The sequence below is a fragment of the Oncorhynchus keta genome, chromosome 17, assembly GCF_023373465.1.
Source record: "Oncorhynchus keta strain PuntledgeMale-10-30-2019 chromosome 17, Oket_V2, whole genome shotgun sequence".
Taxonomy (NCBI): Eukaryota; Metazoa; Chordata; class Actinopteri; order Salmoniformes; family Salmonidae; genus Oncorhynchus; species Oncorhynchus keta.
The window spans coordinates 27139818-27150862 of record NC_068437.1 but is presented as its reverse complement, the minus strand read 5'-3'; the positions used below and the strand labels follow the sequence as shown (position 1 = coordinate 27150862).

The window sequence follows — 11045 nt, the reverse complement described above, 5'->3', positions numbered from 1 at the left end:
GTGACCAATAACATTTTTCAAATTTCAATACTTTTTAAACTATTACTCCTAAAACTTTCAAAACTGGTTCTAGCTAACCCGATGGCATAGACACTCATTGCACACATGTATTTTTGTCGATTTACATCTCACACTATTTAAAATTATTTATTTGCATTTTTTCAATTTCAATAGCTCATTGATCATATGACCTACTGGACTCAAACAAGGTTCAGAACGCCCACTGACTAACCTTATATATTGCACACCCTTCAGTTTGTCAATTTTCATCTCACACGTTTTTACATGAGTTTTTGAAAATGTATAACGTCAATAGCTCCTTGGTCATGTGACCTAGTGACTTCAAACAAGGTTCAGAATGTCCACTGACATTCCTATATTGCACACCCTTTTAGTTTGTCTATTTTCATCTGACTTGATTTTACATGAATTCTTCAAAATTTAGAATTTCAATAGCTCCTTGGTCAAGTGTCCTAATGACTTCAAACAAGGTTCAGTATGTCCACTGACATAATGGAATTGTGATTAGTTATAGGCAAAGGAATACACAGGCCGAAATTGTATGCTGTTTTCCTTATCACTGTAATCTAGTAGTAATTTAGTAGTAGAGGTAATTTCCTTTATGCCCCATTCTACACACAGCCTAAATTATAGGCACTGAACCATTTACAGGACAATAATAAAAGTAGCATATAGGATCCAACCCTATTACAGAGTGAATAAATGTAGAGCGTTTGTAGACTTCAAGAAATAAATATTACGTGACAGTTTCATCAGTACGTGCTTAAAGAAAGTCATATCACAAAGATCCCAGATGACAGTGCCAACCAAATCTATGACAATAGAGAATGAATTGTATGCACCAAAGTGGGTTTGTCAAAATGATATCTGAAAATGTCAGTTGTTGAACATAATACTTCTATTTTCAATAGCAATTCATGATATATGCAGTTGAGGAATAGTCCATGTACCAACACTACATGTAGGACAGACATATGACATTCCCACATACAGTATTTTTTTTAAAGGTATTTTTTATTTCACCTTTATTTAACCAGGTAAGCCAGTTGAGAACAAGTTCCCATTTACAACTGTGAATTGGCCAAGATAAAGCAAAGCAGTGTGACACTAACAACAAAAGAGTTACATGGAATAAACAAGTACAGTCAATAACACAATAGAAAAGTATACAGTGGGGCAAAAAAGTATTTAGTCAGCCACCAATTGTGCAAGTTCTCCCACTTAAAAAGATGAGAGAGGCCTGTAATTTTCATCATAGGTACACTTAAACTATGACAGACAAAATTAGAAATAAAATCCAGAAAATCACATTGTAGGATTTTTTAAAATGTATTTGCAAATTATGGTGGAAAATAAGTATTTGGTCAATAACAAAAGTTTATCTCAATACTTTGTTATATACCCTGTGTTGGCAATGACAGAGATCAAACGTTTTCTCTAAGTCTTCACAAGGTTTTCACACACTGTTGCTGGTATTTTGGCTCATTCCTCCATGCAGATCTCCTCAAGAGCAGTGATGTTTTGGGGCTGTTGCTGGGCAACATGGACTTTTAACTCCCTCCAAAGATTTTCTATGGGGTTGAGATCTGGAGACTGGCAAGGCCACTCCAGGCTCTTGAAATGCTTCTTACAAAGCCACTCCTTCGTTGCCCGGGCGGTGTGTTTGGGATCATTGTCAAGCTGAAAGACCCAGCCACGTTTCATCTTCAATGCCCTTGCTGAGGGAAGGAGGTTTTCACTCAAAATCTCACAATACATGGCCCCATTCATTCTTTCCTTTACACGGATCAGTCGTCCTGGTCCCTTTGCAGAAAAACAGCCCGAAAGCATGATGTTTCCACCCCCATGCTTCACAGTATGTATGGTGTTCTTTGGATACAACTCAGCATTCTTTGTCCTCCAAACACAACGAGTTGAGTTTTTACCAAAAAGTTATATTTTGGTTTCATCTGACCATATGACATTCTTCCAATCTTCTTCTGGATCATCCAAATGCTCTCTAGCAAACTTCAGACGGGCCTGGACATGTACTGGCTTAAGCAAGGGGACACGTCTGGTACTGCAGGATTTGAGTCCCTGGCGGCGTAGTGTGTTACTGATGGTAGGCTTTGTTACTTTGTTCCCAGCTCTCTGCAGGTCATTCACTAGGTCCCCCGGTGTGGTTCTGGGATTTTTGCTCAACGTTCTTATGATAATTTTGACCACGGGGTGAGATCTTGATTGCCGCCCCAGATCGAGGGAGATTATCAGTGGTCATGTATGTCTTCCATTTCCTAATAATTGCTCCCACAGTTGATTTCTTCAAACCAAGCTGCTTACCTATTGCAGATTCTTCCCAGCCTGGTGCAGGTCTACAATTTTGTTTCTGGTGTCCTTTGACAGCTCTTTGGTCTTGGCCATAGTGGAGTTTGGAGTGTGACTGTTTGAGGTTGTGGACAGGTGTCTTTTATACTGATAACAAGTTCAAACAGGTGCCATTAATACAGGTAATGAGTGGAGGACAGAGGAGCCTCTTAAAGAAGAAGTTACAGGTCTGTGAGAGCCAGAAATCTTGCTTGTTTGTAGGTGACCAAATACTTATTTTCCACCATAATTTGCAAATAAATTCATAAAAAATCCTACGATGTGATTTTCTGGATTTTTTTCTTCTCATTTTGTCTGTCATAGTTGAAGTGTACCTATGATGAAAATTACAGGCCTCTCTCATCTTTTTAAGTGGGAGAACTTGCACAATTGGTGGCTGACTAAATACTTCCCCCCCACTGTATATACACTGTGTGCAAATGAAGTAAGATTAGGGATGTAATAGGCCATGTTTGCAAAATAATTACAATTTCGCAAATAAACACTGTAGTGACAGATGTGCAGAAGGTTAATGTGCAAGTAGAGATACTGGGGTGCAAAGGAGAAAATAATAATAATATATAAATAAAATAAATAACAATATAGGGATGAGGTTGTTGGATGGGATATTTACAGGGGACTATGTACAGGTGCAATGATCTGTAAGCTGCTCTGATAGCTGATACTTAAAGATAGTGAGGGAGATATGGGTCTCCAGCTTCAGGGATTTTTGCAATTTGTTCCAGTCATTGGCAGCAGAGAACTGGAAGGAAAGGCGGCCAAAGGAGGAATTGGCTTTGGGGGTAACCATTGAAATATACCTGCTGGAGCGTTTGCTACTGTTGGGTGCTGCTATGGTGACCAGTGAGCTGAGATAAGGCAGGACTTTACCTAGCAAGGACTTATAGATGACCTGGAGCCAGTGGGTTTGACGGCGAATATGAAGCGAGGGCCAGCCAACGAGAGCAAACAGGTCGTAGTGGTGGGTAGTATGGGGCGGCAGCGTAGCCTAGTGGTTAGAGCGTTGGACTAGTAACCGGAAGGTTGCGAGTTCAAACCCCCGAGCTGACAAGGTACAAATCTGTCGTTCTGCCCCTGAACAGGCAATTAACCCACTGTTCCCAGGCCGTCATTGAAAATAAGAATGTGTTCTTAACTGACTTGCCTGGTTAAATAAAGGTAAAATAAATACAAAAAATAAAAAAAATATGGGGCTTTGGTGACAAAATGGATGACACTGTGATAGACAGCATCCAATTTGCTGAGTAAAGTGTGGGATGCTATTTTGTCAATGACATTGCTGAATTCAAGGATCGGTAGGATATTCCGTTTTACGAGGGTATATTTGGCAGCATGAGTGAAGGATGCTTTGTTGTGAAATAGGAAGCTGATTCTAGATTCAATTTTGGATTGGAGATGCTTAATATGAGTCTGGAAGGAGAGTTTCCAGTCTAACCAGACACCTAGGTATTTGTAGTTGTCCACATATTCTAAGTCAGAACCGTTCAGAGTAGTGATGCTAGGCGGGCGGGCGGGCAGGTGCGAGCAGTGATCGGTTGAATAGCATGCATTTAGTTTTACTTGCATTTAAGAGCAGTTGGAGGCCACGGAAGGAGAGTTGTATGGCATTGAAGCTTGTCTGGAGGTTAGGTAACACAGTGTCCAAAGAAGGGCCAGAAGTATACAGAATGGTGTCATCTGCGTAGAGGTGGATCAGAGAAAAAGTCTGGTAAACAGTACTTTCCTGTGGATATGTTGTCTCAAGGACAAACCGCACAGACAACCGGTAGAATAAGTAAAAATTAAATGTCATTTAACATTCTGGCTTATAAGGAGCATTTACAAGATGTTGCAGTCATTAGTTTCAGGCTGTATATACCAATTAATTGTTCACAGCGATGGGGGCACACATTTTCATGAAGAGAGAACTTTAGAAAATATGCACATTTTCTCTAAAACTAAATATACAAATATGTGTTTTACAGTTATGAGGAAGGTGAAATCTTATAGTTAGTAATTTTACAAATTGATTATACTATAATTAGAAAAAATATCAGTAATTTCAAGCCTTATTCATACAGTTTTGTTGAACAGGAAATACTTTTTAAAATCATATTTGTACTGTGTACTTGAGCTTGTGTCCTCAAAAGTGACTACACTTCAGCAATTTATAACTATTTTACCAGCAAGGTGAGATGTCAACCTTTATTGGAGTATGCAGCATTCTAGTTATTGTTTATGGCCTTCTCATGATAAATACTTACTTTTGGGGATAACGTAGATTATAATTTTGATTACATTTAGTTACATTCAGAATTGAATGGAGACCTAGAGAGAGCAGAGAGAGATAGACAACAGAGCCAAGGAAGATAGGGACAGTATAAGGAACTACAGGGAAGAGAAGTGAAGAGGAAATTAACAGATGAGCCATCTATTGAGGAAGTAAAACAAAAACAGTAAATGGGATTATTGGAGGAGGATTAGCACATTTGGAAATGCTGCGCACTCAAGTGGCGGTGATGGATTACACAATTCCTATTCTACTCGTGTAGCCTACAGATGTAGGATCTTAATTATATCACTATTTTGTTGCAGAGAATTTTCCTGCACAGTAAGAAATGCAAATTTGCAGTATATTCAAGGTTTAAAAAGGCTTCTAAAGTTTGTAATTTCCACTTTAAAATGTCAGACTTGAATTGCCCTAATGAAAAATGTAGCAACCCCACCAAATAATGTAATTGTAAATGTAATTAATTATAATTCCCATTTCCTTTTGCTGCAGTTGCTGCAGGATTATTTTCCAGCTGTAGCAAACTGGCTCAAATTACGATCCTACATCTGAAGTAAAAACATGATGCGTTGAACAGGATATTCAGCTGTATTTGAAGATGTTCTTTTCCACCTCTGAACTCATTTTGCTTCCTCCACAGGAGGTAGCTGTAGCTCTGGGCTGTGAAGAATACATTACATTACAGGGTTTTATATTAAAGACATGTAATTTAACTGTAAAATGTATTCCCTTTTAATGTGCCATGAACACAACCAGTTATTATGTTTTCATCTGAGTGTCAAACAAATCTCTTCAAAAAGAATCAGTACTTCCAAAATAATTCCAGCATCCGAACAGTGCACTGTGCACCCTCCAACATTCCTCACTGGAGAGAGTATCCGAGTGAGCGAAACAACGCCCCCCACGCTTACTACATGTAGCCCGTGTATCTGATGCTCTCTGGCCAAAAAGAGTATGATATGCCATACTCTTTTTTTTGCTAGACAGCATCAGATACATGGGCTACACATACTGTACAGCTCCTCTGCCACTGCCACGACGACAATGACTAAAGAAATGCTTACTTTATCCCCATAGAGCAGTGGTATTCAAAGTCTTTCAGCGTGGGCCCCATTTTTTTCACCACAATTTCTGGGAACCCCATTTTTTACCTAAGAATTTCTCGCGACCCCACCCCAACCCAAATCTAATGACACAAACTTCAAATCTGTACATTTAGATTTTTACATCAACAACTAACCTTTCATTACATTTTAATCTCTTATCAGAATTAAAAGAAACCAATAAAGACATCTTGTCAATAAAATTAAAATTTTCTCATTATCTTTCTCAAAACTTATATTGTCCCAAACAATAGTACTCTTAATTTTGGTGATCCCACTGCAATTCCCCCACGATTCCACTAGGGGTCTCGACCCCGACTTTGAATACCACTGCCCTAGAGTTTAAGAGCCCCGGCTGGGTTTCTACTAAGCTAACATATGGAATTGTTTTAGGATGGTCATACCAAGGATCATTTAGCTATTTGATTTGGAATTTTAGGTTAACATTTTTTTATTTTATGTAGCCTTACTGTTATATTAGCCTATTGAAATGCATTGAATAACAGATTCATGGAAAAACAAAGTCAAAAATGTAATCAAAAGGAAGTAGATTTTGAAGTGTCTGTCCTATATCTGATATATATATAAGACAGCTCAGGAGAATAAATATGTAATTTTTACAGTGGAATTGCCCACATACCTTTACGTGAAAATGCCCTATTTACTTCCAGAACATTTTTGGCCCGGTATTGGGTTACATTCAGTCCAGTCCTGTGACACTTGTGGGAGTCGTAGATCAAAACGGAGAACATCATCGTGTACTTGAGAGACACATCTTTCCAAACCGTATACACGCAATGGGCGTCTTCGTGAGAAGATCGATTTTTTTGAGATGTCTCCTGGTTTGACAAACACTGCTGTAGCTTAGACACCTTCCACAGCAGATGCGGAAGGCCGACAGATATCTCTAGCAGAAATCTCTAGCTTAAACAGACGGATGTTGGTGGGGATTTTTTATTATTATTTATTCATTATGCCTCATGCGGAGCATGGGGGGGCCTCAAGTGGTTAAACTATTATTATTTTTTATTCTATTATTTTTTATTATGTTCAGCTCACGAGGCCCCTTGATGATGTGAGGCCTGAGGTAATTGTCTTTTCTGCCTAATGGTAAGTCCATCAGTGACCACATGACTTCAGATCTACAGTTCTTATGTTAGGTTTACTAGTGTATTGGAAGTTTGGAATTACAACCGGCTTAGAGTCTATTTGAAACTGGGTAATAGAAGGCATAACAACCAGGTTCTCAATTTGGTCAGTCAAATCCAAGGCAAATGTATGATTTCTACATACCTATATGCTGCCCTCTGTTGACTGCAGTGAATTAACACATACACCACCTGGTGACTGACAGCCTGATACACACTCTGAGATGATCTCAATTGCATCCTCCTCATGTCCTCTCTCCTCTACTCGCCTCCATCTCAAAACCAATTGGAGGAGAGAGGATGCAAGGATTTGATGCAAGGATTATGCAATTGAGATCTACCCAGCGAAGGGGGAATACATCGTCCTACTGAAATGTGACCTCCTGTTTGAAGTGGATGGCATATGTTTTGAGGTGAACCTTAAACACATGTACCTCATTACATGGCGACACTGGATGATTATTGATGCCACATCCAGCTCATTAGGGCAAGGGTCACATACATTTGGTTAAGCTAATAAGAGAACTGGTCACACACTTCAGTTTCTGTGTCAAAAAACCCTCCTTAACCTCAGTTCACCGGAAGAAAATCGAATAGGATGAGACTTTGAAAATTAAAGACTTATAAGCAAATCTGAACAGATCATATGGGATGTTGACTTCATTTGATCAACTCTCTATTTTTTTCCACCACTATCTGAAATCTGTGTCAAATGTGCTGGTGAAATAACCATTAGTTTGATCCATTAAAAACAACATTTCTGAGAACTTCCACTCTTTCAATGTTTTCTCTTGAGATAACATTACGTATGATATCACCATCTGTCCAATTGTGTGGTTGCACACGGTCACTAAGATGTTCAACTTGAACTTTGGCCATTACTGAGCTTTTTCTAAATGAAACCCAAAGGAATGTCAAACAGAACATCCAAGTGGTACTGTACCTTTATACTGTACGTTAATCAACCTACACCATGTCAATTTACCATATGACTCATGAACTGAACACCATGACTTTTACTGTGAGGTGTGACATGATTTTTTTTTGGATTGAGTTGTTGAAAGAAATGATATTGATGTGACAATGAACTCCAGATATTCCCTGATTCATCCGTGATCTATGGGTAAAGTATTAGAGGTGTCCTCTGCTCCACTGGCACTCCTCTTTTTTCACTGTCCAAAATAGAATCGTTTTTTAAAAATAGAAAAGCTGATCCTTCTCCCACCACAAGAGGGTATCGTTGGCATGGATTAAGACAGGTTGTTTTGTGTGGAGTGTAGACCTATTATACTTGTGTTTTCATTTCAAGGTGTCTAAAATAATGTGGGAACGTGCTCCGTTTTGTCTTCAAAGCAGCATTGTGTTTTAAAGTTGCTCAACTAGTCTGGTTGTAATCCTCTTGTCAATATCAGTCATTATACATAGGCAACAGTAGAGTGGGTACCAGCATAGAACATACGTATAGACAGCTATTAAGTATTCAAGTGATGTGAATTTATACTACTATTCAAGTGCATTACATTCAAAATCCCTAAAAGATCATGGAAAATATTGCGATTTCAGTGTGTCTTTGCAACAGCCTTACACTTAAGCTATTTTTAACAGTTGGTCAAAGTTCATTGATTGATTTAGAGAGGTTTGATCCACATTCTATTCATCAGAAGTCAATGTTGTCGCAGCATTTCAAGTACTGCCAACCTAGGGTCACCAACAGGCCTCAGCCATAATCTTATCATTTCACTTTATTTGAGTAAACAACCCAAGGTTACGTCCCCCTCTCATCTGCATAAATGGAAAATCAAACAAACCAATGAACATGTTTTCCTTTGGTCAGATACATATGTTCATTTTCAAAGTAGTTCAGTTGGCTTATCTGGCTGACCTTTCCCCCTGCTGTGGGCACGGAGTGTGGTGTTGTGGCTTGGGTGTTTCCATGGGAACGGGTGGCCAAGGGGAGGTTCCTGTCAGAGCACTGAAGGGTGTGTGGAAGTCGTCCTGGTCTCCTCCCCACCACCAGGTCATATTTAAACAGCCTGGCAGCTCTTTCAGTCAGTCGCTTACAGAGGAGCTGGTCTTAACAAGAGAGATTCTGAGCCTGCTACTTAGAGACTTTTACTACTACCATCGTTATCTATCTCACAAGCCGGTCTGTAAGGACACAGTGTTGGATTTACTGACATATCATTTACACCAGGTAAGCATCACATCATAATCATGACTTGAAAATAATTGACCTTTTCTCAATGTTTTCAATACAAAGTTTAATTTGTCAAGAAAAACTAGTATTTAACTAGTTTTTTGTCTAATGAGGATTTCCTTTTACTGTTCCAGTTACCAAGCCCTATCAGAGAACTCATGTGGGTGGTGGAGAAGATCCGTGTGTCCGTGGAGAGAACCAACCTGCCTCTCCCCTCAACGGAATACAGCTTCAGGATCGGAGATATGTTTGGAGAGAAAGCTGAGAAACACAAGAGACTTTCCCTGTGTCCTAATATTATCACCCCAGACACTATCCCAGAGTTTTGCATCCCTCCTAAGATCCCATCCTTCCAGGAGCCGAAAGGTACAGAGCAGAGCCGCCAGGCCCCCATCATCAGAGTGTCCCTGTGTGAATCTGAGAGGGGGAGCCCTAAGAGGGAGGCCCCAACACGAAAGCTTATCAGCCCACATATCATCCAGGTAGAGAATGTGGACGAGAGCCCTTATGACTGTAGTGATGAGGAGACCACCAACGCAGACCCTCAAAGCCAGGCAGCACTCTCCTTGCCCCACATGGCCAAAGCCCAGACTTGCTATGGTTTCTGTACCCTGCTGGAGAGCCCCCACACCAGGAGGAAAGAGTCCCTGTTCCACAATGACCCTGGTTCCTGTGGCATACCGCTGCTGCTCCCCAGGAGCAGGTCCAACACTTGCTCCAGAGTCTCCCCCTCTACCTCCCCATCCTCCTCCCCTTCCTCCTTCAGTCTTCACACCCTGACCTCCAGACTCTCGCCCAGAGGTTATACACTCAACAGACAGGGCACACTGGACAGTGACACAACCTCCTCAGCTGAGTCCTCCCCTTTCAGCTCCCCAATGCTGAGCAGGTCCCCACCCAAGTCTTCCCTCTTCAAAACACTGAGTCATGAAAGGCTTCTTTCCAGAAACATCAGGAAGACTGTGGTGTCCAGAAACAACTCCCTGTCAACAGACGAGGGCAGCTCCACAGACAATAGTCCCAATTTCATGAGGAGGGCGTCAGATGGGTTGGTAGAAGGACTTCCACCAAGCTTCGGTCTGGCTCCTCCTACCATCTTCCCCATAGACTTGGTTCTGCACAGGGAAAGGATGATGAGGGAGAGCATGGTTCCTATAGGGAAGGACGGCACCCTGCGCCTCTCTGCAGAGTACTGTCCTGATAACCAGAGGCTGCGGGTGCGGCTCATCAGTGCTGAGGGACTATACACTCACTCGGTGGACCCCAAGAGTATCAACTGCAGTGTCAGCCTTTCCCTGGTGCCTGGAAAGGTCCAGAAGCAGCGTAGCACAGTCATCAGGAAGAGTCGTAACCCTATCTTCAATGAGGACTTCTTCTTTGATGCCATCTCAGAGGAGGACCTCTGCCAACGCTCCCTGAGATTTAAAATTGTCAATAAAATGTCCACTATGAAAAGAGACTACATTCTGGGGGACGTTGAACTTCCGCTCACAAGCATTATCACGTTATAACTTAAATCATTTGTCTTATTTATTTAAATTGTATTTATTATTGCTTTTATACTGTGAGCGTAGATTTTATACTGTATCTAATAAATCCTTTATTAAAAATATCTGTTTCCTTGTCTTTTGTATCTAAAAGGGCAGCCATGGAGTACATCTGTTGCAAGCATTAATGTTTTAATATGGTGACAGAAGACTGAAAGGTCTTCCTTATACGAGATATCACATTGTACACAACCAACATGTTGTAGGCCTATATGTTTTTTGCATACTGGCAATAATCACTCTAGTCATCTCTGGATGACTATCTATTTTTGTCTAGACTTAGGCCACCCTCCCAATGTACCTCTTTCTCAGCAGGGGAAGTTGTAAAACATGCCTGTCTCATTAGCCGATGTGAGAGTCTTGCCTTCTCTTATTTCCTTTATGCCTGTCATTTCC

General features: G+C 40.6%; 1 protein-coding gene across 1 annotated transcript; it reads left to right on the top strand.

The window, feature by feature from the left end:
- The first annotated feature begins 8951 nt into the window (after positions 1–8951).
- LOC118396148 (C2 calcium-dependent domain-containing protein 4C-like) lies at positions 8952–10712 on the top strand. Its single transcript, XM_035790263.1, has 2 exons — positions 8952–9099; positions 9237–10712. The coding sequence occupies exon 2, from the start codon at positions 9261–9263 to the stop codon at positions 10611–10613; it is 1353 nt and encodes a 450-aa protein (XP_035646156.1). The 5' UTR covers positions 8952–9099; positions 9237–9260; the 3' UTR covers positions 10614–10712.
- Positions 10713–11045: the final 333 nt, after the last annotated feature.